Raw genomic sequence first — 27,120 nt, forward strand, 5'->3', positions numbered from 1 at the left:
AATGAAATCTGTGTGCACGGTGAGACTATACCATTACAGAAAGAGGGGAGATTGAAGGACGAGAAAATAAACAAGCTCATTCTTACAAATGAGCAGCAATATCACCATACACATCATAACAGTAAAATGGAGATCGATTTATCCAATCTGGATAAATTATACAGATCAAATAAGACAAACATGATTAATGGTTATTGAGAACCCCCTTCAAAAGTGAATGTAACCACCACTTATGAATGAACTACGTCACTATGCAGAATTTGCATTAGGCCTACGTAGCCTACATGACGTTCTCTGTGTGCACATATAGGCTACACGTACACATAGGCTAACATTACAATTTCATAATAACCAGGCTATGTTTAGTGTGCCTACAGCATACAGTTACACTTTATCCCTGAAATCCTTACATCAAGCAATGTCAAGCAATGTCAAACATCGATATTGGCTGTTTTATGCAAGTGTCTATTGAAAAGCAATATATGTTGTAGCCTAATCGTTTTACAAGACCACTTGATGATATGAGCTAGTTTGTGGCATCACAGCTGCCAAATATTGCTTTCATAGAGGTACAGGCATAGCCTAAATTAAAGACTTGCAAGTCTGATCAAGCCTTTATCATTAACCCTATACGGTTTCTAACGCAACATTTCAACCAAGACATTTGCATTAGGCTATTATTTCACAGTTATAAATATATTGTAATTAAGCTATTACATACAACCAGAGAGGTATAGCTCCAGCAACAGACTTGTCGCTATACTGAGGCAGCCAATCACAAAGAGGACCGTTAGGACCATATATGGTATATCCGGTTCACATGGGCGCACACACTGCCACACACAGCCCACCCACAGCAAGGCCGTTTTGTTACTCAAACAAAAAAGTAAACTAAGTAGGTGGTAGTGTTTGAAACGGAACAGTGGCAGTTAATACATACGAGTATAAAAATATATAATTATATCACATTTCAGCTGGCTTGGCCTACGACATAGAATAGCCTAATTCTGAATATCGTGCATGATCGTTTTCAATTAATCTAGTAAAGTGCAGACCAGGCGGGATCAGATGACCTCACAGTCCATCGAGAGAGCGTGACCAGAGGGGGGGGGGCTCTATGAATGAGGGGCAGCGCACTTCCCAGCAGCCAGGCCTCCCGGCTTCTTACTGGCATATCATTAGGGTGGTCGTTCATTCTGTCGCTAGGAAGCAGAGACTGAAAACATAATTACAGATCCCCTCACTTCACCGGCTCGAAGATATGTTTTCACTCGGGTAACTTAAGCGTGAATGTGGGAAATCCACTGGCGGAGTCTATATTTAGCCTAGATCAGACCGAAATGACATCAGTGGCCTACTCAAAGTGCTCAAGCAGACAAGTTATGTGGGTCGACAGAAGCTACTGAAACGGAAACTGTTTATCTGAATGGGAGCACTTTCAAACATTCTTTTCTGGTTAATACTGTTCACCTATGGAATGGTGCAAAACAAATCGCTGCATTGTAGACAATACATAATTGCACTTTCTTGCTTCTGTAACGCCTACCCCCCCCCCTTATTCACGTTTATTTGATATTATGTGCACAACCATCTGATGCAGGTATCTAGAATCTCGGGAGCCTATAGGCCTATTTAAAGAATTAATTACGTCTTTATCCATATTTCAATAGCCTAACCGATTTAGGCCTAAAACGTGGATCAGATATCTGTGGGATAAATGTTTGAATGCAATTTTGCTGACAGTCCAACTCAAGTCTTGATAATAGGCTACATATGCCTACGTTTTGGCGTCCTAGACTTAGCTACAATAACTAGCCTAAACGTAGTTGGTGTAAAACTTTGACACGACGTGTAGGCTATCCTCTATCGACTAATAGGCCTGTCCTAAAAGAAGAGAGTTAAAAACATGTTGCAGCACTCTCTCAAAACAAACAATACGTTTGTGCACTTTTGGTCAAACGTTATACATACAGCGCTCCTCTTGCCAACCAGACTCGCTACCTAAACAAACAGTGTTGAGGCACGGTGTCCTATTTCACTTGCTCCGCTGTGAAAGCGCTACGCAAAGAGCGTCACTGACGCGAAGGGGTGGGGCGTTGCCAGGACAACGAAGAATGTTCAACAAAACATGAACCCGGGGAAACATGGCAGAGTTTATGAGCCCTGTGGGAACGCTGATATGACAAAGTAATACTAAGAGTGAAGGCAACCGTTTTATGTTTGCTTACATTTTCCATATTTGAAAACATTAATCTAAAATTAACTTTCACCATGAGTGATATTGTCTGTGACTTGTTTTGATACGTTGCCAGGGTGGACCTACCCTGGCAGGTAGCTTCAATTGAAAAGGGACTTCCACATGGTAGGCCTAATACATTCTGCTTATGCTATATCATTCTTTGAGGAACACCTCTGTCCCAGTAAACTGAGAGGCCACTAGGTCACACCACTACAATGGAAAAGTACGCAAGTCAAACCACCCTGCTTTCTAGGTTCTGACACGCCCTCATATGGATTGCACACAAGTACAAACATTGCCTGCGGGCCAAGCGTATGCATACAGTAGGTTATGCGTACAGTAGGCTATGCGTATAGTCTGTCCAGGGAATGGGAATGTTGTTGGAGCTTGAGCAGGAGTGCTTTCCCCTATGTTTACAGTTCTATCTTAGAATGTTTTAGGTCAAATACCTAGTCCCTAGTATATTTGTTATAGCCTTGTGACTATACACAATAATGAGCTGGCCTAATGTTAAAATAGCCAATAGGCTGTTTTATACTTTTGAGATAAGATTTGAATAAGATTTCATATTTTCAGCTGAATCATCATTTCAAATAATGTTATTAATGTGTAGCACATGTGACATTCCCTTCTATAACTAGAGCTAATAGTCCGTAGTCGTAAGGGCATTAACCATAGTCTTATGGGCACTGTGAATCTTGTCTGCTACTTTGCAAATGCAAGCCATGCAAGATTATTGTGGAAAAGTGTGGAAAACACAAATAGCCTACATTTCAGATTTGTCAATATTTTGAAGGTAAATACAATTCATAACAACTTCTGTTGCCATTGTTGACAAATTCCGATATTTGTCCCATGTCATTTTCACAAGTCTCAGTGTTGTCTATAGCCTAGGCTACATAACGTCATGTTACTAGAAGATCCTCTGTGCTATGTAGCGCTCTACGCTTCCGATCAAAACCCGCCCATTTCACAGGATACACACCATATAAGGTAAATGACGCGATGGGGATCCCTTCTGGAATATTCCATGTCTTAAGAATGGGCAACGTCTAACTCGAGAACCGATATCTTTGACCAACAATATAATATATTCAAGTTAAATCAGATATATAATATTACTTATTCAAAATATACTCTACTAAACATGAATTGCTTAGTATTTTATGCACCGAAATATTAAGTTTTTATTTTGACTTGTATTCCTCCCCCTATAAAGGTGGCTCCTCCCCTTACGTCACTACAGGCTTTCCTCGCGCAGGCTATATAAACTCTGTGGACTGTCAGAGTGGGCAGTTTAACTTTGAGCAACATAGCCAATAGAACTGAAGACAGCACCAGATACGGGAACATAACTCGGGACTTCTTGTCCAACTTGCCAAAGGAGCACTTCTTTGACAACATACAACAGCTGACCTTTAGTTTGTTTGGATTTGCGAGTATTTTCGTAATCTCCTGAAACGATGATGTACACCGCTTTTAACACGGATTGCGATTCTTCATCACGCTGTAGCACTGCTTCTCCGGCCGGTGACAATATTGCATACTACCCCTCTCCTGCAGGATCTTATTCCAGCATGGAATCTCCCCAATCCCAGGTATGTTGATCAGTCATATAACATGACCATTGCTGTAAGAATGCAATAATGCATATGCCTATTGGAGACTTTTAAAATCGAAATGTTAATTCATTGTAGGCTACTGGAAATCGGGTAGGCTACATGCATTACTATGCTACTACCGTATGTTGCACAAGCAGCGACTCAACAGCAACAGGCAACGCTGTCTTAATGCAAGGAAACTCCATAGAGATGTTTAACGTCATTGCTTACATCACGGGGATATTTATAAACCTTATCGCTTTTTATAGACCACCGCCTTCATTCATATGTGGTGCATTGCTTCACCCAAACTACCCAGTGTATATATACTCTGTACTGACGAGCCTTCCCTGCATTCCTCGCAGGACTTCACTGACCTGACAGCATCCAGTGCCTCCTTCGTCCCCACCGTCACAGCCATCTCAACAAGCCCAGACTTGCAGTGGATGGTCCAGCCTCTTATCTCTTCGGTGGCGCCTTCTCACAGAGCACATCCCTACACCTCAAGCCCCAGCCCAGCCTACCCAAGAGCAGCAATGAGGCCCATAGGAACTAAGGGCCACGGTTCTACTAAGAGGAGCAAAATGGAACAGGTAATTATCAGATCAAAGCACTGGAACACAGCAGGGAGAATCCCCTGCCTTACAACAGCATAGATATAAAGAAGCATGTTCCCTTAAGGGTTTTAAAGATGGCATTTACATTTAATCTAAGAGTTGGGAATTCATGTTTTGATGTTCCTTTTTTCACAGCTTTCAGGCGAAGAGGAAGAGAAAAGGAGAGTCCGCAGAGAAAGGAACAAACAGGCAGCTGCCAAGTGCCGCAACAGGAGGCGAGAACTTACCGACACACTCCAAGCTGTAAGTATTTACTGAAACATTGGCTTATATCTACCATCCTGTACAGATATCTCGCCAGCTATTAGTAATGCTGATGGACAGCCAAAATAACGTTGCTTCTACCCTCTACTTTGGCAGGAAACCGATGAGCTGGAGGATGAGAAGTCCAACCTACAGAATGACATTGGCAACCTCCTTAAAGAGAAGGAGAGGTTGGAATTCATCCTGGCCGCCCACAAGCCCATCTGCAAGATCCCCTCTGACCTGGACTCCCTCTCCCTCCTCTCCATCCAGCTGTCCCCCCAGCCTCAGAACACCCTCGCGGTGGCGTCCACCTCCCAGGCTGCCGCCATCCCCGCCTCCCTCTTCTCCAGCAGCCCCGTCCTCGCCGCCGCCTCTGACATCGGCAGCACGGTCAAGTTGGCCGACTTGGACTCCGCCCTGGAAGAGTCTCTGGATCTGCTGGTCAAGACTGAGATGGAGACGGTCAGGTCGGTGCCTGACGTGGACCTGTCCAGCTCCCTGTACGCCCAGGACTGGGAGCCACTCTACACGTCCGCCAACACTGACTTTGAGTCCCTGTGCACCCCTGTGGTCACCTGCACGCCTACCTGCACCACCTACACGTCTTCTTTCGTCTTCACCTACCCCGAAGCCGAGACCTTCCCCACCTGCGGCATCGCCCACAGGAGAGGCAGCAACAGCAACGACCAGTCCTCAGACTCCCTCAGCTCTCCCACCCTACTGGCCCTGTGAAGACTGACTCTTCCAACTCAACACAACACTTCCTCTAGAGCACATTTACCTCATGTATGAGGATAGATGTGCTGATCAGATCGCAGGGCTATGGAAAGGACTACCAGGAAGCAAAATTATGACTAGTTTGTTCTTCACCTCAACATAGTATAGGCCTACTTGCCTCTTATTTCAACTATGTAGCAAGTTAAAGCATGTTTAACTAATACCACCTAATAGTTTTGAGTTTACACTATACTTATATTTGATTTTATGGTGCTAGATAACCAAGTTGTTGTAGTGTTGCTGACATGTTTGTTCAGAGCAATAGTTATTTTTGACCTATTTTGTTTTCTGGTTTTTGGGATGTGAGCTATTGTACATTGTTTGTGATATTATTATTATTTTTTTAAATTGTGTTGTCTAACCATGGTCTGAGTGGTCTATATCTTAGTATGAAAGTTTTCTGTGAAAACGTTAGTGTTTTAATTTATGAAATTTCAAATTATTTTTCTACATGTGTTAAAAGGAACTAAATGCAAACTGTTGAACATTGTTTGCAAACCTTGTAACAAAATAAACATAATATATGAACCATTTCAATACAGTATTTTTCTTCATTTTTGTGTCATTGTCTAGAATTCCATCAGCAGAACACTAAATGCTTCTGATGGAATCTACACTGAAATATACCACCAACCTTAAAGGAGAAAGGGAAAGTGGGTTTTCTTGGGGGCAATTAAAGGATTGTCTAAGATTAGACATAAATAAGAGTGGTCTATTTCTTCCGCACCTCCATGCATTGGTTCTATTTATTGTTCCGGCCTGTTGCACGTCAGCTTCTACGTCAGTGCGTTCTTTCCATGTTTTACTCGGCAACGCCAGATCCGTGCAAGCGCGATTACGTTTACTTCCGTGCCCAAATATAGATTTCTGCTGCTTCGCACTGCTGTCGAAAAGCGAAGAACAGAGACGTCTGAAACCAACTTAAATAAATTAGGCTATATTAGCTGGACGCATTCGACCGAGATTCCAGTTAGACTGCAGGGAAAGGTTATCTTCCACAAATGTAATTTGACATTTACATTTTAGGCTTATACGGTGTAACCTAGTTATATAGGCGTATATCACACAATGACAGCGCACAATAATGCAGGTATGGCAACAAAGCTGTCGTTTTTGTCAATCTACCTGCCATTAATAGGCTACTGATACTTGATTCCATCTGTGAAGACGAAATCCATAAATCTCAATTTATCAAGAAAATGGGTATGGGGTGGCAGTCTATATTACATGAAATTCCTCATCTGTAACGCTATTGCCTACTATTCTTGGACCAGTACAAATGGATGAGGACAGACATAAATAGTGAGCCCAAGTGGGTGTCTGGGTTAGGCTAGCTGCCTGAAATTTTAAGAGCAAAGTGATGTTTTTTGAATTATTTATAACCGCCAACCCCAGAGTAATCTCCCTGGCTAATGTTGAACTGGGCTTTTTACAGAACAAAGGAGTCCACATGTTCAAAGTGTTGCAACAGAAAATGGAAGTTATATTGACTTTTTGTTTGAAGAAATGTTACTTTTAAGATTAGTGAGGGGCCCAGATTGATATGTATAGATAGATTACATTACATTACAGTCATTTAGCAGACGCTTTTATCCAAAGCGACTAACAATAATTGCATAGATAGCCCTAGCCCTTCTCTCGAGGGAAGGAATAACAATGGGACCACAACATGATTAAAAAAAACTCAACTAGGTCAAAACAAAAGTAGCAATGTAGACACCAAACATAATCACCCCCGCACCCTACACATGCAACAAGCCACAATATATAGGAGACAGGCAGATAGGTGATTGGACGAGACAGCTGGAACACAGGTGGACTTGATGGACAAATTAGCAGAGGGATCAGCAGCCTGGATGGAGGACACACAAACACCTGGGGAAAGGGGAACACAGCACAAAGAATAATAACTGTCCTGACAAGAAAAAGACTGGCACCAGATCAAGGCGTCTTAACCCCAAGCTGGCTGAGGTCCATAGTGTCTAGCCAGTTAGGGATGCACAGTCTGATGGCGGCTGGTAGGAAAGACCTATGGACACGCTCTGTGGAGCACTGTGGCAGGATCAGTCTGCTGCTGAAGGTGCTCCTTTGACTGACCAGTGTCGTGAAGAGGGGGGGATACATTTTCCATGATGACCCTCAATTTGCCCAGCATTTTTCTCTTTGCCACTAGTCATTGAGGCCAGGCTGACCCCCAATACAGAGTTCTCCTGATCAGCTTGTCCATCTTGTTAGCATCGCTGCTTTGATACTGCTACCCCAGCACACGACCGCAAAGAAGATGGCACTCACAACAACAGACTGGTAGAACATGTTTAGCATTGTTTTACACAATTCAAAGGACCTGAGCCTCCTCAAGATGTAGAGTTGACTCGGTGCGGTGTTTCCTGCCCATTCCAACCTGTTATCCAGGCGCAACCATTGGTGCTTGTATGACAACCTCAACATCAACACTGATAGTGAGTTTGTGGCAAACATACTATTATAGGATTGGAACAAGTTTGGTTGAGCCAATTATATCTGACCTGTGAAACAGGGTGGTTTGTCTGTATTGTGCCGGTGTGAAGGTAAAACCAAAGCAGACCAAAAATGGCAAATAGGAAGGATCACTTTAGAATGAGTCAGTAGTAAGGCTGTAATATCTTTTTTGCTACTACTATGCATGTTCAGTAGAAGACTGTTATTTCCTGCCATCCAGGTAGTATAGCCTATGGCCTAACAAAAGTGACAACACTATGAAAAGAAAGCACCATTTGAGGGCGGATAATCATTCATGGATAAGACCAGTAGTTCTTCCAGCCAATGTGGGAAAAAACTTGGCGGGCCAAATCCTGTACAGTATGTAAGAGCAGGGTTTTTAACGGTCAGGTAAATCTCCTTACCCCATCCATGGGTGATACTGACATTCCTGCAGGCACATATCATGAATATCAGCTTGTCATGTACTCGTATTCTCCCACCCCCACCCCCCCACCCAATTTCAGTCATGTATTCAGGCCCCAGCTAGTCATTTCCTTCTTTTCCGATATTCTCCTTGTAAAGATTAGATTGAGGAAGAGATTTGCTCAATGCCTCTCCCCAGGAAATGTGCCGTGCGTGCTGTCATGCGCAAGGGGCGGGCGGGGTGGAAGGCCCTCGCACAATGGGAGCTGCGTAACTTCCGTGGCCTAGCTGCCTCACTCCTCTGTGTGAGACTCGCCCGTTTTGTGCAACACTCACGATTTCTCACCAGATGTTGCACTTACTCTCTGTTGTGTCATCTTATATCGGCTCCACCCTTCACGGGTGTTCTTCCAAAGAATGCAGTCTGATAAAGCAGGGGTCTTTGAAGACCGGTTATAGACACTGAAGGGGTTAAAATTGCACCAATATTGATGTTATTCCTCAAGCTATAAATTCTCGAAATTGAACTCCCCCTGCCTAATAAGTTTGAGAGAGAAATGCCCAGTTACCTGTTTCATAAGCACGATCAAATCAGAGTGCCTGTTCCATCTTCTCTGACAGAAAAGTAGATTCCCCATCAGTGATGCCCCTATGTGCGATCATGCAGTGCGCTATAACTCCTCCTCTATTAATACCCCTTGCCAGCCCCTAGGAGTTAGAGCAGCAGCAGAAATAGCAGGTGCTTGTTGCTTCTTTTAACATCAGCATCAACAGCAGTAAAATTAGAACGCTGTGACGCCAACCTGCGTCGGTGCTACTGCCCAGGGGAGGAAACAGGCAGCATATGCCTGAGAAAAAGGGAAGAGGGAAAAAAAGGAAAAAGGAGTGTGTGTGTGTGTGTGAGAGAGAGAGGGTGATGGAGGTATACAGAGAGAGAGAAAGACAGACAGGGAGGGAGGGAAAGAGAGGAGGCTGGCTTGATGTACATTTTTGAGTGCAGTGATGACGGTGGAACCGAGTTCGCCTCCGTGCCACGACAACAAGCACCCGATTTGGATCGGCTTCATGTTGACGGAAGACCATCATCTGGCACCTCTCAGCTCCTGAGAGTGAGGATGTGAAATGCTTTAGAGGTCTATAAATACAGCCTAATTTCCTCCCCTGACGATATCTGTATCATGGCAGAATACAATGCAAGACACTGAATATACTTAATGCATGCACAATACCTCAAAAATACTGCGGAGAAGGGCTCCTATGAGGAATGTCTTATTCAGATGATCCACAATGACAAAATGATGCATGGGAGGAATTTTCTATTGCCCATAGGCTAATTGAGGTCACAATTGTAAATGAGATGAGATAGGATGAGCTACCTTTTGAACTGTGTTGACTTTCATGTATTTCCATACAGTCAGGAAGTATGACCTGAGCAGACAGTCTGACCACTGGTGTAGTAATCCATGTTACGTAAACATCTACATTTCCATTGCTTCATAATCAACTGTCAGTGGTTGGAGACTTCCCCATGCCCCATGTTTGCTTCCACATTAATAAACGTCACGTCTTAGATAGTGGAGGCAATTAGCTAGAGGGAGTGTGGAGATACTTGCGTCACTGTGTCCACTTCCCATGGGAGGTGCCATATTCCTCAACATCTGACCTGGATAATGACGTGAGCAATAGAAACAGTGATTAAAGGTTATAGCAGGTTCAGGACCTCTCAACAGTGGGGGAAATTGCTTTCTACAGTGGTGAAAATGGCAGGTCACTGCAAGTTCATTCAGGGCTGTTTAGGGGAAATGTTTCAGGACTCTCATAGAATACAATTAATCTTAGTTAGAAAAGCATGGCTGAATAGAGGTTAAAGGACATGGAGATAACAGGGTAATGGGCAATGGAGATAGCACTTCAGCACACGTCAGTATGTAACATTGTGTGACATGCTACTAAGCAGTAATACTGAAGGGACTTCTCTGTTCAATGATTGCTGTTTGCTCAGTGACAGGCTCTCCACTTAGCAGAGTGCATCGAGAGCGGTTTTGCCTCTTGGGATCCGGATAGGGGATGTTTCCCTGGAAACGGGACAGCTCTGTCCAGCGTAATTGGGTAATCCCTGGGCTGCTGACAAAATAACAGCAATGGGGATTTTCTAAATACCCCAGTGATCCCGGAATATGAAATTCCTGTTTTGTAATACTGTTCAGAATTTTCCACTGCATGATGCATCTCAGGTTATTTTGCGAAGTAGGAATATGAAAAATATAGTACAAATAAGATGGAGGGTACACAATTATTTTCTGACGGGCAGATTATAAATGCACATACAATGTATACAGTAAAAGATGTATGTATGACTGCACCACATTTGCTTTTAGAGTATACTACATACTGTATACACATTTCCTCACATCTGGGGTGAGTTCAGCTGCGACAAATGTCGAACAAATGACAAATGTTTATTGAAACGGAAACAGTGGTGCGTTGAACACCCGTTGTGTTACACAAGCGTTGCACCTATAGCAGCTGAGAAGATACGGCAGGGTTTATATATCAGCCTGTTGATTGGGTAACACCTGACACGCCCACCAAACGAGAGGAAATGTTTTGTTCAACCCAGAAACCGTAGCAAAACAGTGCATTCCGTTTTCAGATTGAACTCACCCCAGCTGCACGTAGCCTAAATCTCTATAGTGCCTGAGCCCCCCCCATGTCACCTTACTTTAGTGCCAAGTAGCCTATGTCTTCTTTTTTTTTTTACTATTGTATGTAGGCTATATTGTACTTTTGCTCCTCTATGTATATTCTTTACTCTTGATCTATTCTGCACGTTCTTGCTGCTGTAATGCCCAAATCCCTCCTTCCTGGGGATTATTAAAGTTGATCGTATCCTATCTGGTCAAGAGAGGCATAGTTCCTGGACCATCTAAAACACATCTTTTGATATTGAGTAATTGGCTTTTATTTAAAATGTCACTATTTCTAGGCTACAACAATGAAGTCAGCAGGTAAATGATGAGGCATCATCACCAGAATCCTCCACACTCTAGAATAGTGGGGGCAATCCTTTACCAGACCAGCCACTTTGGCAAAGGCCAGGGGATGAGGGGTGCTAAAATAATATTACATTTATTATCAGAACTACTAATGCCAGAAATGGGCTAGCTATGTTTTAAGCGGAACAACTTTTAAAACGTCAATAGATCTAATGTCATTCTAATTCTACGTACTTACCCCTCCTCGACAGAATGGGCGCTACTGCTCATATCAGCCCGAGCTCTTGAGTTCTGGGGTCTGGCTCTGCTAACTGCTTAGTGGCTAACAGCTATGGCTCGGCTCGCCGTACTACTGCTTTTGCCGGTTCTCATTGAATCGGTATTCTCTATTTCGTTCTTTTTACCGGTCAATTCACGTAAATGTTTACGGGAAGAGATCCACAAAGACGTCCTCGTCACGGGAGAGTATGAAATCGCCGAACAAGCAAACACCAAAACTAATCTAAAGGTGAGTTTGATGAAGGATGGCGCACAGCCGACGTTAGCCTAACTTATAGCTTAGGGCTAACTACTTGGCTAGCTAGCCGATGTAGGCTCGCAATAAGAGTGGGTCCAACTAGGCTGTGTCACACTTATTTGGCTAGCTAAGACAGTATTTAGCTTGCTGCCTACTTTAAATGAACGAAAAAAATAAATTAAAGTCACTGAACCTATGGATTGACAGCTGTGTCTAACTATCGAGTTAGCAGCTAACGGGAGGAATGCTAGCTGCGCTGGGCCTGACGTGACGTGCCCTTCCTGCTTTTTAACGTAAACCTTATAGGCTACTGAATTGAAATGTCGGTTATTTTCGTCTAGGGATTTTGTAAGAATTGTGCACCAACAATGTTGACATTTAAACCAGTGGCCATTTATTTTAATCTGGGTCGTTCTGACTGTTTATTGACTCACATTTGGCAAGTGTGCAGTTGTGGTCAACTCTACTATCAGGATGTAACACGTCAGTCTTAGAAAAGCCCCCTTTTAACGTCAGGCTATCCAATGATGTTATCTGGCTAGCTACGTGAATCGTGCTAGCTAGCTAGCCCAATGTTGACACGTTGATCTTATAGTAGTTAGCTAGCTGTATGAATATAGCAGGTAGCTAATTTAGTAAGATGGTTAACTAACTAGTTAATGTTCATTATGACTCTCCAATCTCTTCCTCAACTACCTGTGTGATTTTCCCTTCAATTGTGATGATACAACATTGCTGAGACAGAAAACATGGCATGCACCAGCTGTCCAGTTCATGTAGCCTATTGATTTACACTATTGTCATATGTGGGCAATGATTACAGCTGTCAACTGGGTCTTTAACTGTTTTCACTGAAGTTCTAGACATGATTTGCATGATGAGATGCTGCATATCCAAATGAGTGCTTGTTATTAATTATCACCCGTAATATTAGATTACAGATTCCTCAAGCCACACCCTTTACTCCAAGGAAGATGCCACAAAAGGAAAGTTTGCCTTCACGACAGAGGATTATGATATGTTTGAAGTGTGCTTTGAGAGCAAGTCACCCATGGGTAAGCTGAAGTTGCCCTGCACTCATTAGTGCATTTGTGTGAGAAATTACTTTTTGACCAACAAAAACAAACAATGGAATAGGCCTATATCATTCCAGTGATATTTCCACATGCATATACCTCTTGATTTATATACTACTTCATAACTAGTTCAATTAAGTATTCCAAAATATGCTTATCATAGCTTATTTAGCTAAGATGAAGATAATTGTTTTAATGTTAAAAATCAGAGAAATATTGCTTAGCATATTTGAAGACTCCGTAAGCTAAATTGTTTAAGATGCGATCTTTGCATTAGGGCATCTTTTGTTCCCCAGCATTGTGGCTACAACCTGAATCTTTCCCCCATGTCAATCAGGAACTGGGAGGGTCCCAGACCAACTGGTCAACCTGGACATGAAGCATGGTGTGGAGGCCAAAAACTATGAAGAGGTGAGTAGAATCCATAGCTAGAAACTGCTGTCTAAAGTGTCTTTTAAAAAAATACACAGAGTAGGGAAACTGCTGTAGAGGCTGGAATTTGAGATTTTAATGTGAAGTCCAAGGCATATTTTCTCTGAATGGATTTGGGGGATTGATGACATTTCATCATGCTCTCACATTCCACTCATACAGATCTCGCCAACGCTTGCATTTAGAAGCACTGATTCCTCAAATCTGTGAATTTGAGTTAAGCGCCAATGGCACATTTATGAATCTCATGTAGAAAATCTAGGAAGTCCCTTCGGCTGGGCATCACCCCTCTACTGACTCTCAGACATAGCGAACACACACACTCACACTCACTCACATTCCTCTGACAGAATTCCAGCTCTGGGGTGGGCGGGAGGACTACCGTGTCTTCTGTGAATGTAGGCATGCGTATGTGGGTGGGTGTATTCTACCACATGCATGCGTGAACAGTTACGTCTGAATACGTATGTACGTGTTATCAAAGACGTAGCAGAAGGAATGCTTAAAAAAAAAAAAAAAAACTCAAGAATCGCTGTCTGTTACATGTTTGTACAGACTGCCAGCAGATTGCTGGCTCATCAATTTTTTTTCTTTCACCCTCTTTCTTTCTGTGATGACCGAAAGTCAAAATATCAACTTGGCAGAGAAGCATTAGGAACTTGTGAAACCTCATGCTTTAATAATTGAGTTTCACATGGAGGCCTCAAGGGTATAAGAAGAAGTAAGGGAAGATCATGTTGCATACCAGACAGCTTGCACTGTGTGTGCTCTCTTGCTTGGTGAATAAAGAAAAAAAAACTCCTTTGCAAAGACTGCACTACATTTTAAGACTGCTAAAGACTGCCATCTAGTGGACGAATTAGAGCATAGCACCTGAAGGCTGAGGAGACGATGTACTGCTTTTAAAATCCTCACACACCTCACACTGCACGACAAAGTTTTAGTCCTACCATCTCAGCCCTGCACTGGCTGTACGACATGCTTGCTCACACTGTGTAATTGCTTTCCGCCACAATTGTAGTCATCCATGATTGTAAAGGCCTGCGACTTGTACATCTGTTGAAATGTTAAATGCCCCTCGTCTCTTGAAATTGTTCAATTGTGAACTGTGAATAAAACAAAGGTTCCTACCTTGCTATTTGCTAAATGGGTCGGGAGGTCGCAGCTTTGTCTTTAGAACGTAGGAGCAATAAGTCGCTGATCTTGGACTTTCTCACACTGTGAGACTCATGACCTCCCGATTTGGCCTAACTGCGCTAGGATTTCTCTCGTATGTAACGTAGTCTGAGACAACAAAATTGTGGCAATATAGCAGTGTCTGCCTGGCTTAACAGTAGTGTACTTCAAGATTCAATATTCCTTTTATTCGTCACATACAATGTACGCTGTACAGTCACAGTGAAATGTTGAGCTCTAAAAGTAGTAAAAAACGAGGGGAAATTGCTCTATTCTCGGAAAGATACCACAGCATCCCCATATCATTCCCTCAGACCACTCAACTTTTAATGCTTTTATAGATGATGGTGGCCCTCCAATATCCTGGTGTGTTGTGTGCTGATTGGCAACTCTTCTGTTCAAACAGATTGCCAAGGTGGAAAAGCTGAAGCCCCTGGAGGTGGAGCTTAGGCGGCTGGAGGACCTATCGGAGTCCATCGTCAACGACTTTGCCTACATGAAGAAGAGAGAGGAGGAGATGAGGGATACCAACGGTAGGAAGACTGCGGCCCACAAGATAAAATACTGTCATTTCTACAAGGCCATTAAATAAACATGTTCAATACATCTGTTTTTCATGTAGTATTGGCTCCATCCTGGTTGTTAAGGTTGTCATAACTTGTCATAACCTGTTAACTTGTAAGATGATACTAAAAGATCTTCAGTCAACACATTTTATGTTGTTTTATGTTAAGTCTTTTAATCCTTTCTCATTCTCTATTTCTCAGAATCCACCAACACCCGCGTGCTGTACTTCAGCATCTTCTCCATGTGCTGTCTGATCGGCCTGGCCACCTGGCAGGTGTTCTACCTGCGCCGCTTCTTCAAGGCAAAGAAGCTCATCGAGTAGAGCGCCCCCCCCCACCCCCCCCAGCGCTGCATCAGGAGGAGCAGCCTGCCAGCCGGCCATCGCATCCCACCGTCCACCATCCTCGGACTACCTTCAGCAAAACGAGCACTTGTTGGGCGCGACTGTCTTCAAAGGGTGTGCGAGGGCACTGACTGAGCGTATCTATCCTCTGCAAGCGATACATCTACCTAGTGGGGCTGATTTTCTGGGGTGGAACGTCAAAGTGTTGCAGATAGAAATAGTGGGATATGTATGCAGGTTTCTGTCTCTTGAGCATAAGTGAGATGTCTTTTCTATTTCTTGCATTACTATCTGCAGCGTTTGGAATATTGCATCCCATTGAATAAGGACATCTTTTTTTGTTGCTTTGATCGACTGTCATTTATTGTGCACAGTTTGATTTCGAGCTCAGTTTTGTTTGGATGGATGTGCCAGGAGAGAATGTCAATTGCCCTTCTATTGTTGTACAAAATCTTTGCCAATTCAAACGAGCTAGAGCCTTGGTGCCCATTTGTTAAGTGAAGGCTTTGATGGATAGCATAGTGGAGTGTAGTTACTCTGAAGAGAAAACAATGGCAACCACTCAACTTTTTGTGTTTTTTCAGTTAATTTGCATTCATGTTTGGTAGCTAAATTTGACAGCAACTTAGTTTGTTTTTTTGATAGTATTTAGTTGCTATTGCTGGTGTTTTGGGGAGGGATTCATAAGTTATCAGGGAAAGAATGTCTTAGTTCAAGAGTAGGTCACTTCTATCCAATCCTCGCACGTAATGTTGTTTTTAAAATATTTGTAAAAATACAGTGTCACAAACACACCCTCTTCATTACCAACTAATGAGTTCAGAAACCAAATTACCTTATATGAAGACCTGGTTGCACCACTTGCATGTCAATCCCATCAATTAGTGTCAGCGTACCGGTTTTCTATCACAAGTGGAAAGTTTGCTTCTCAACTGAGATGAGCATCAGGGACATATTGCCATTTTTGTAGTAAACTGGAAAACAATCCCAACTTGTTCCTTTTTGTTCCATTTTAAGTAGTTACTCACAATGTCAGGTGAAATGATCACTGATCAGAAAGGTGATCAATTCCAAATTAAAGTAAAATCCATCCAGCTTTCGTAATTGCGGTGTTTGGGTTACGTGGGGGTGAACAGAAAGATGCCATCTCTGTTGTCACTGTTTTACTACTGCATCTGTGGATAATTAAGGTACATTTTAATGGTCAACATTTGCAATGTGTTAAGTCAATGATTTCTGTCAATTGATATACATTTTGTAGCCTAAAGGTTTATGTTGGGCTTTTATTCAATAAAAAATTGGATGGATTTACAAAAACGTATTGCTGGATTTGCTTTGAAGATGGCCTAAAAGTTGAATTTGGGCTCAAGTATCAGTTTAGCAGCATAATAAATCCATGCATACTACCATCATTCTCATCGAACAGTATTTGCATATTCTTGGAGCATTTCAGAAAATCAGATTTAAAGAAGAAAGCAAAATCAAGCATTTATAGATGTTTACATAATCTCTGAAACTGCCCAATCAGATTAGGGTGTAGCTATGGCCCGGAAGCATACACACAATGTACTTCCGGGATACTCGTCTGATGTAAGTGTGTTGAAGGCAGAAGATGTAACACGGGGCATTGAAGTAATTACCGAAACATCGAGAAGTGTAGGCTACACCGAGAAGAGCGTGAATATGCCCGGAGCTGACAAGGAAATCGATCTAACAGAGCGAATTGAGGCCTTTTTGGCTGATTTGAAGCGCGGAGGCAGCGGTACAGGACCTCTTCGCGGCTCTGGGGAAACTGCGAGAGAAACGACAGCCCTGCTCCGCAGGATAACCTCCCAGGCGCGGTGGAGCAGTGCGGGTACGATCAACTAGCTAGTTAGTTAGTTCTGTAAGAGAGATTCTGCTAGCCATCACAACTCCAGTTTTTTTTTTTTTTTTTTTAAAGTTTAAGTTAGCTAGCTAAGTTAGTAGTAGTATATCTGTACTACTTCTCTTTGACAGCTGTCAAACATGCGCATGAACGCGTGAAGTTGTCATATTTTAAACTGCCAGGTCCAACCTTAGCTTTGGCTAGTCGGCTAGCATGCTGCCTTCTACTATTATTATCAACGTAAAGAATTAACTTTGCTTGTCAGTTTTGATACTGGGATATCGACTTATGTTTTAGTTCCCCTCACCATCACACAGGCCTAATAAAGGCATTCTCTGTTACAGGCGATCTGATGGACATCATTCGTAAAGAGGGGAGGAGAATGACGGCCGCCCAGCCTTCCGAGACCACAGTGGGCAACATGGTCCGAAGGGTGTTGAAAATCATCAGAGAGGAATATGCGAGGTGAGGGACAGACACCTGTACACCAAGAATTCAGATCATCACTATAAAATTCAGATCATCACTATAAAATTAACATGCGCTTTACAAGGAATACTGCTTTGCAATAGATATCAGTCTCTGGTTAATGTTGATAATCCAAGTTCTCCGACCAGGACAAGAGACCACCAAGGACTGGTATATTCTTGTCTCTGATTGATGACGAATTAACAAGAAAAGCTGACCTAATGTGTGACTGGTGTAAATGTTTGTCGTCCATCTTGCTGGTCCCCGTCCTGCCTGTGTGTCCAGGTCCCGAGGGAGCAGTGAGGAGGCGGACCAGCAGGAGTCCCTTCACAAGCTGCTCACATCTGGGGGGCTGAGCGAGGAGAACTTCAGGCAACATTTCGCCCCCCTCAAAGCAAATGTTATCGAGGCCATCAATGAACTCCTGACAGAGCTTGGTAATGCTGTCCATACACTAGAAGACTTTGATAAAACTTTTAAAAGTTTTTTAAAAGACTGTCATCATCTGACACCCTCTCACATCTAGACTTTTAAAAGAGTTTTAAGTCACAGACTAGGATTCTGCAAATCGCCTATTGGCTGTTGATAATGGTCACGTCATTGAACTACACAATTTGCATAAGACAAGACTAAAGACTTGCGAGAATATAAAACATGTTTGATATTGTCTTAAGGCCAAGACGTGACAAAGACCGTCCAGAATCGAGTTTTAAGACCACCTTACACCTAACGACTGTGATCACGGGAGCGCGCAGCAACTCCAGCAAGACTCATGATTTTATTCCGACTTTGGAATTTTGTCTGAGACTTTGAAATCGGGGGGAAAGTCGGGAGGTGTAATGCCGGCATAAGACGATCAGCCAGTGACACAACTGCTGCACAGCCTGTAGACACACTCAAGCAGAAAGCTTGTTATATGGCTGAACTGAGGCTTGAGGAAATTTCCCCGTTTTTGGCCTGTAAAATGTCTTTGCCTTTCTGGGTAATTGCCTCACAGACTCCTCCGAATGAAATGTAGCTGAAATGGCAATTATCTAAGCAAATGCCGCCTTGACAGCCCCCTGTCTCCTTTGGAGAACATTGAGAAGCTTGTGGTCAAACATTTGCTAACCGCCTTGCTGTCCTTTCCAGAGGGAACCACAGACAACATCTCTATGCAGGCCCTGGAGCACATCCACTCCAACGAGGTCATCATGACCATTGGGCGCTCGCGCACAGTGGAGGCCTTCCTCAAGGACGCAGCACGCAAACGCAAGTTCCACGTCATCGTGGCGGAGTGCGCCCCCTTCTGCCAGGTAAGTTATATTTGTATTTTGCACAGTCCTGTCCTGTTTTTGCACTGGTACATTGTTGTGTTGTTGTTGGCTTCACAATATCGTAAAAAAAAATCTTATGTATATGATTATACTGTAACTGGAATAAGACGAGGGAGGATTTTGACAGAGATCATATTATAAAAGACCATGAAGTGTCACATGAGGGAGATATATGGTTTAGTTGTCTTTCAACTGTTGGAACAAGATTGGTTAGTTAGCCTACGCTCCATTTTCTATAACAGAATTGACGTGTTGCATGACGTTTTATGCTTCTTCATGACTTATCGAAGGACTAACAGTAATCCCATAGGGTTGTCTGGGGAATTACAGAACCTTTTCTTTCCATAACCATCACCAGGGACATGAAATGGCCACCAGTCTCTCCAAAGCCGGCATAGAAACAACCGTCATAGCAGATGCAGCCATATTTGCGGTGATGTCACGTGTCAATAAGGTAAGATTCTATTGTATTGCAATGCTTACTTGTAAAGGGAATCAAAGGTTATTGTTGAATGCATTTAGATGGCAAATATTTACTTAATGTTTTTCACATTGTTTCTCTCGCAAATCAGTCTGGATACTCTACATAGAGATCGGAAAACGATCCAGCCAATCGGCATTCTAAGAGGAAATTCAAACAGCTATGCTGGGCGGGTTTAAGTGTGACGATAGCGAGGAGTGGTTGAAGTTAGCGAATGACAGACAGTGATAGACAGATGGTTCATCCAGTCACCTGCCAATTATTTTTGAAAGTGCCTGCCCTTTTCCAAACAGTTTCCAACAGAGAGTTCCCATCAGGTTAAATGTGAACTAGACCTGATTGTGAATACTTGTAGTAGTCTTCCAAGGCTAACAGTGGATTCCCTGTATTCAATATCTGTTATTATGCTCTCTCTCTCTCTCTCTCTCTCTCTCTCTCTCTCTCCCTCTCCCTCTCCAGGTCATCATCGGTACTCAGACTGTTCTGGCGAATGGGGGGCTGAGAGCTGTCAATGGCACCCACACTCTAGCACTGGCAGCTAAGCACCACTCCACGCCCCTTATCGTGTGTGCTCCCATGTTCAAGCTTTCACCCCAGGTATATATGTTAACCACTACTGTAGAGCCAGACTTTCTGATTGAATATCAGTCCTTTTAAGTGGATGTCTGTAAAACTTTGCTGCTTAACTTAAAGTATTTTTACTCCTCCTCCTACTACTACTACTACTAATAATTCTAATAATAATAATAATACATTGTGTTTGTCTTTTCATAAAACACAGTGCAATTGAACATTTCTGGATGACTGATGAGTTTTCTGTACCCACAGTTCCCGAACGAAGAGGACACATTCCACAAGTTTGTCTCCCCTCATGAGGTGCTTCCATTCACAGAAGGTAAAGATAATTGAGTAAATGTTATTGATTTTTGTCCAAGAGCTCTTAAGAAATCCCTAACATAAATAGATCCAAGTCAAACTTGCACACTTTTTTAATGTCCATTCATATCTGTCAACTAATCATTCCTCGCCCCTTGAAAAAGGCAAGGTATAGTCAACTAATGTCTCATGTCTGATTTGCTTATTTCTATGTTGGCTGGCTTCCTTCGGCCCCACCCAGGTGAGATTCTCTCCAAGGTGAACGTGCACTGTCCCGTGTTCGACTACGTCCCTCCTGAGCTCATCACGCTCTTCATATCCAACATTGGAGGAAATGCCCCCTCCTACATCTACAGGCTGATGAGTGAGCTCTACCACCCGGAAGATCATGAACTGTAATCTGTGTAAATACAATAAATAAGGTTTATCCAACACCATGTGTCTGTTTTAGAATGAATGGTGATCATTTGATTGGGTTCTGATTGGGTTCACGGATACAAGCGGCCGAAATGAGTTTTCTCCGGAGGGTAGCTGGGGTCTCCCTGAGAGATCGGGTGAGAAGTTCAGTCATCCGGGAGAGACTCGGAGTAGAGCCGCTGCTCCTTTGCGTCGAAAGGAGCCAGTTGAGGTGGTTCGGGCATCTAGTGAGGATGCCTCCTGGGCGCCTCCCTAGGGAGGTGTTCCAGGCGTGTCCGGCTGGGAGGTTGCCGCGAGGTAGACCCAGGACTAGGTGGCGGGACTACATCTCCGCACTGGCCTGTGAGCGGCTAAAGTTTCCCCAGGCAGAGCTGGTTGATGCTGCTAGGGAAAGGGATGTCTGGGGCCCCCTGCTGGAGCTGCTGCCTCCGCAACCCGACCCCGGATAAGCGGATGAAGATGGATGGATGGATTGATTGGGTTCTATTAACTAAATCAACAAATTAAAGAGTGGTGCAGAAACAGGATAACGGTTATGCTTACAAATAATTGATAAAGAACGGACTAAAAAGGAAAGATAGATTTAAAGATAGCTGCTGTCTGTTACCTGCTGAGGTGCTTTTCTCACTAAAATAAGAGCAGGTGTTAATTTGTGGCAGATCAGCCTTGTGTTGTTGAGTTAGTTTACATGAATGTGATTCAGGACTGTGAAAGAGCGCTAAAATAGATATTGCATCATCGCTAGAACAACTACCTTTGAGCTCTCGAGGAAGTGTTAGAAATAAATAACAAGCAATGATCACAGTTCACCAGTAGGAGGTGGTCGCGTGTCTTCATTTCTCCTCCATGTTCTCCTGCTTAAAAACATTTTTTTTTAAAAGGCAAAATACATACGTAATTTACGGTTAAAGTTTGCCAATCCAAGCGACAAAATAGTGACAACCACAAAAAAGACTAGGTCTCGCTGTATTGCTCAGGCTGAACCACATCGTCTATTCACAGGAGCGATCCCACTACTGAGCGGCACGGGGGCTTTGACCTGCTCCGTTTCCGACCTGGGCCGGTGCACCCCTCCTTAGACGACCTGGTGGTCCCGGGCTCCCCCAGGAGCACCATACCGATACCGAACTTAGTGCGGACACCCGATCGGCATAGTCCACTGCAGCGCAGAACTCCTGAGCTCAAACGATCCGCCAGCCTCAGCCTCCCAGTAGCTTGGATTACAAGCGCACGCCACTGCGCCCGGCGAGGATTGAGGGGATTTTTAGTGCTTTTGGAGCTGCCAAACGATTGCGCAACCGACTTCCAAGTCCTCTGCTCTCCTGTGGCGGTATGTGGAATTACACTGCCATTCTAGACAGCTTCGTACTCCAATGCCAGTCGGCTCATAATGAAGGGGGGGGTTAGTCAATCTGATAACTCACTATGAATCCCAAATCCACCCCAACATTTGGAACCTGAATAGACACAGGTTTCAACAACTACAATAGGTCACACATTCTCAAAATCTGGCTAAATTAATCTGCAGTACAGTAGCCTAGGTATTGTAACGTGGACCAATGATGAACTCCTCAGACAGGTTACGAATGACATAACTCATGTTTATTTCCGCTCAGCAAGGTCACAGGGTACATTCATGAGCATTCTCCCTCACTAGTTTAGCTTGCCCCCCGCGGGACCCTATCAAACGGCTAAAGACGTTTGGTCATGGTTGCTTTATTAAACTAGCTAGCATCTGTTTCTTTAGATAACAACACCAAAGGAGACGCCCATGGGCTATCGAACGGTTCGATGATGCCTGCAGCCACCATCTCGCCAATCCCTTCTGCCTCCTGGAACTTCATCAAGAGTTGACGGTGAGCTCTCTGGCGGACTGGGGCTGCCCCACCAGTGTCTATGTGATGCTGCACCAGACTGGTGCGTCCGAACTCCAGAGGTGTCTGTATTCCACCAGCAGACTTCACAGTTGCTCTCTCTCTTCTAGGCTTAAGCCTTCTGTGCTCCACCGGAAGAGCTCCTCCAGGGCAGCAGCTGTTTCGGGCAAGACATAAACACACACGCAGATAAGGAGAGAAACTACGCACGTAGGGGTCAGTGGCGTCTGGTGGGTCCTAGAACCGGGTAAGCCAGGATCAACGAATCGCACACGATTTTTTGGGGGGTGCGCTTTCAAAGCATGCCCTGGTGGGTTTCACAGCACCAGAAGGGTGCTGAGCATTGGCATTTATATGTAAAAACATACAGGAAAACTATAGTAGCCTTTTTTAACACATCAACAAAGGCCAATAACTTGAGAGCGAGCGAATAAGAGGGCAATATTTAGGCCAAAACAACCAAGCTTTTAGGGACAAACTAAATAAACTACAGAGCCATTATATGACAACAATGGCCAAGCACCACAAAGAGAATGACAGGACTATAAAATACACCCTCTTAGGGCACAGCACTCAATAGTCTACTCCCCTACTTCACTAATCAGTGTTTAGGCTACTAGGCGTATAAGCCCACCGCTCCAGGTCTTTATTTGGTCTTGATTTGATTTGGTCTTGACTTCCGTAAGCTATAATCATTTTACCTGGCCTTGCTTAAGTGAATAACGAGCTAGTAAGGCCGGTGTCAACGGACCGTAACGTGGACTGTATTTTCATGAGGACTGTAGGGGGCGACGGAGCACTACCAAAATGCTAAACACGGATGAAAATGAAGCGATATGGCAGAATACAAGACGCATTTAAGTCAAAAACAGTCTGAAAGTCGATTTTTGTGGGTAAGCCAGCGCAGCTAGAAGAGCAAATTCGCAAGGAAAGATTCGCAAAAATCCAGTTTTATTTGTATTTGTATGGGTAAGCCAGGCTTACCCTGGCTTATAGGAGCAATCGCCACTGGTAGGGGTACCAATAATTTGCAACACTTGGGACAATTTAATTGTTCCTATCAAAACGTAAACAACTATAATTCCACACCAAAACGAAGTCCATCACGACAACTCATGCTTAAACACCACAACGCCTTTTTATCAAATTGAAATAGCCTTGCCAGTGCTAACAATCTCTGGGCTACTGTATTTAACATAATAACATTGCATTCATAAGCCATCGTTCTGACACCCTAAGGGGAAGCTTGTCAACGACATGGTCCTTATCTCTCACATAGCAACAAATTCACACACATCGCCAACATGATCAATCTGAAATGCATAAGGTTGCGTGTCCACCGACAGCTGTATTTTAGGGCGCTATAGGGAGGAGAAAATAACTTACCTGATATAAAATGGGCACCGCAAACGCGGGCATTTCTGATTATGTCCTCAGTCCAGTCCGTACGCTTAATGGCTTGTAGCCACAGGTGACTCCAGTTCTGAAAAGGCCGGTTTCCTCTTGAAACAAATAAAGTTTGCCACTAGAGCGCTGATTTGTACACCCATAGACGCAACAGCCAGACATCTTGATGGTATATAAAATACTAGTCTTTGCACTAAAATACGGCTCGCTCTGAATTCGTCTGTCTCCCCCTATTTCTGTTTCAAGAATGCGCGCATACTTGTGCTGGAAGGCTGTAAAAGGGTCTATAATGAACAAATATGACCCACGCTCGTTTATTTATAGGTGGTGGCTCTACCACATAAATTCAATAACTGACATAGAACCAACCACCAGGTAACCACATTTTAACATAGCTTCTATAACATCCAGGGACAAAAAAAATAAGTTTTGTGGGTTTTGAACTTGCAGTTTCAGCACAGCAAACTAGCTCCATAACCACTAGGCCAAAGGAGCTTTTGAAAATGAACGGTGTCATAGTCTTTTGTTTTGATGGTCTGGGACCACTGCCTCTTGTGGTAGCAACATAGAACTGCAGGTCAACAACGCCAGGGCAATGGGGCATTGGCTCTTCTAGCTGCGCTGGCTTACAGCCAACGCACAAAAACACAGGCAATAATCACAGTTTACCAGGAGGAGGTGGTCGCATGCCTTAATTTCTCGTACTTTCTCCTCCCTGTTCTTCTGCTTAAGTGGTCATACATATTCCCGGTTCTTCATTGAGCACGGTTGGCGCTGTGGCGGTTGGCGCTACGTTTGTCTGTCTGTCCACTGTATTGAAAATAAAAAGAGAAGATCTGTAGTTGTCCGGATGAGACAAAACAACCGTCCTTTGAAAAACCACAAAAGAGACTGGGTCTCGCTGTATTGCAAGGAAAGCATTTCTCTATTCACAGGCGCGACCCCACTACATCGCGACACGGGGGCTTTGACCTGCTCCGTTTCCGACCTCGGTCAGTGAACCCCACCTTAGACGACCTGGTGGTCCTGGGCTCCCCCAGGAGAACCAGAATCGATCTTAGTGAGGACACGCGATCATCATAGTTGACAGCTCAAACGATCCGCCAGCCTCAGCCTCCCAGTAGCTTGGATTACAGGCGCACGCCACTGCACCCGGCGAGAACCGAGGCCATTTTCAGCGTTTCTAAAGCTGCCAGACGATTGCGCAATCGACTTCTAAGTGCATTCTAAAATAATCAACAACAAAAAACACTACAAAATATCTAAAGTTCCTACATTCCATCACTTCCTGAAAGCAGACAAACTGCGCTTTCTAGTAATATAGGAAAAATCCAATTAATATTCAAAATGTTGCCACTCTACTCACCTTACTAAAAGGGTTAATTTTCTACCTTCCAATCTCCAATTCACTGTGAATCCCAAATCCACCCCAACATTTGAAACCTGAGTAGACACAGGTTCCAACAACAACTAGCCTATAGGTCACACATTCTCAAGAAGATGGCTTGGATCTGTAGCATCTACAATAGGCTAGCTAAATATGTAAGAGGGAAAGGAACTTTTAGTGTTGATAGATTAGAGTTGAGGGCAGATCAAGGAGCGTAGGTCCGTCATCATGGACAATCATGTCACTTGATGGTTTGAATTAGGCATTTCCATTCGACTTTGAAAAACGCTGGACATTTGTTTTTTTTTAATACAATGCTTTTATTTTGATGTGTAAATTGTAAATGCTCATGCAGCCTGGGGATTCGCTCCTATTCATAGGTTTCAAATGTAGTCCTAGACCTGCCATATTGGGGACCAACAGAGGTGTTTCAATTTAACTGATTGGCTCTACTGCATAGAATCCTGCTATGTAGTAGAACTAATTCATTAATTTGAAACACGTGTTGGTCCCCAATATGGCAGGTCTAGGACTACATTTGAAACCCATGAATTGGTATACCCTTCCGAACTTTTACTTACACTTGCCTCAGCCAATCAGGATGGGGCAGTCCAAACCACCATAAAACGTGAAAACCGCTCTGCCATCTTAGCCTGGCTTCGGCAGAGCTCGCAAGATCAGGCTAGCGACTCCAGGCCACCACCATCTTACCCTCTTTCTCAATTCAGCTGCAACTGAACTCGTACTGCGGTGTTGTTCTACTTTTTCATCAAGATTCACTCATCTTTCAAAGCTGGAATTTTCGTCGCCGTTCTGTCAACTAACAACATGTCCGTTTAATCATCTGCAGCAAAAGCTCTTGTCAGAACTACCTGTGTTGTGTGCAGGCCTAGTCGGAGATTTGCACAGGCTGTGCTTCTCTTGTCTCGGTGCGCACAGCGCATACATAGAGGGTGAGGAGGTACCGGGCCCTCCTCGCCGCACCGGTTCCCTCGACTTCGGCCGCAGCTGCGAGGAGGAGGAGGACCTCGTCGACCTCCACCTGATCCGGCCGCGTCTATGCGTTTCGCAACATGGTGTTATCGCAGTTTAGCGATAACACCATTGAGTTTAGGGTTAAGGAAGACCCTAACCCCTAGCCTTAACTTAATTAATTCAATGATTCATTCATTCATTCATTCATTTTTGGAAATCAGTATCCCCTAGTATTGATGTGTTGCATAACTTGGCAGTCATGTAATTAAGGTTACAGCTAAAAAAACAAACAGGTTTTAGTAACACTAACCGAATCGATATTGAATCGAATCGAATTGAATTGTGATAATCGATTCTGAACCTTGTGAATCGGAATCAAATCGATTCTTGAAATTCGAATCGATACCCAGCCCTATGCCCTTTTATGCCCAAAACACAAGTGATTGATCAGGTGTACGGCACACACAGCGCACACCTGATAAATCACTTAATCCAATAGTATAGGACAGGAAATAAAGATGCCCACTTCCTTTCAGGAAGTAGCTGGTGCACAGAGCCTATCTCCCCTACCCAGTGATTAAT

General features: G+C 43.6%; 3 protein-coding genes across 3 annotated transcripts; all 3 read left to right on the forward strand.

Annotated features, from left to right (window-relative positions):
* Window positions 1-3,702: 3,702 nt before the first annotated feature.
* fosab (v-fos FBJ murine osteosarcoma viral oncogene homolog Ab) lies at window positions 3,703-5,435 on the forward strand (the record flags this gene model as incomplete). Its single annotated transcript, XM_084453337.1, has 4 exons — window positions 3,703-3,837; window positions 4,206-4,433; window positions 4,593-4,700; window positions 4,818-5,435. 4 exons carry the CDS (start codon window positions 3,703-3,705, stop codon window positions 5,433-5,435), a joined length of 1,089 nt encoding a protein of 362 aa, XP_084309463.1.
* Window positions 5,436-11,687: 6,252 nt separating this feature from the next.
* On the forward strand, window positions 11,688-16,769 carry LOC311321923 (transmembrane emp24 domain-containing protein 10). The gene is made up of 5 exons (XM_084453938.1): window positions 11,688-11,867; window positions 12,811-12,931; window positions 13,290-13,363; window positions 14,967-15,093; window positions 15,328-16,769. Exons 1-5 carry the CDS (start codon window positions 11,691-11,693, stop codon window positions 15,447-15,449), a joined length of 621 nt encoding a protein of 206 aa, XP_084310064.1. The 5' UTR covers window positions 11,688-11,690; the 3' UTR covers window positions 15,450-16,769.
* Window positions 16,770-17,074: 305 nt separating this feature from the next.
* Window positions 17,075-20,896, forward strand: eif2b2 (eukaryotic translation initiation factor 2B, subunit 2 beta). The gene is made up of 8 exons (XM_084453452.1): window positions 17,075-17,325; window positions 17,682-17,802; window positions 18,091-18,242; window positions 18,937-19,100; window positions 19,480-19,575; window positions 20,062-20,199; window positions 20,431-20,497; window positions 20,720-20,896. Exons 1-8 carry the CDS (start codon window positions 17,154-17,156, stop codon window positions 20,875-20,877), a joined length of 1,068 nt encoding a protein of 355 aa, XP_084309578.1. The 5' UTR covers window positions 17,075-17,153; the 3' UTR covers window positions 20,878-20,896.
* Window positions 20,897-27,120: the final 6,224 nt, after the last annotated feature.

The sequence above is a fragment of the Borostomias antarcticus genome (genome assembly GCF_949987555.1).
Source record: "Borostomias antarcticus genome assembly, chromosome: 19".
In the NCBI taxonomy this organism is placed as follows: Eukaryota; Metazoa; Chordata; class Actinopteri; order Stomiiformes; family Stomiidae; genus Borostomias; species Borostomias antarcticus.

Coding starts and splice junctions, on each gene's coding strand:
- LOC311321923 (XM_084453938.1), top strand. CDS start 11,691: ATGGCTCGGCTCGCCGTACTACTGCTTTTGCCGGTTCTCATTGAATCG. Junction 11,868..12,810: donor ACACCAAAACTAATCTAAAG/GTGAGTTTGATG, acceptor CCGTAATATTAG/ATTACAGATTCCTCAAGCCA. Junction 15,094..15,327: donor GGAGATGAGGGATACCAACG/GTAGGAAGACTG, acceptor TCTATTTCTCAG/AATCCACCAACACCCGCGTG.
- eif2b2 (XM_084453452.1), top strand. CDS start 17,154: ATGCCCGGAGCTGACAAGGAAATCGATCTAACAGAGCGAATTGAGGCC. Junction 19,101..19,479: donor AGTGCGCCCCCTTCTGCCAG/GTAAGTTATATT, acceptor AACCATCACCAG/GGACATGAAATGGCCACCAG. Junction 20,200..20,430: donor TGTTCAAGCTTTCACCCCAG/GTATATATGTTA, acceptor CTGTACCCACAG/TTCCCGAACGAAGAGGACAC.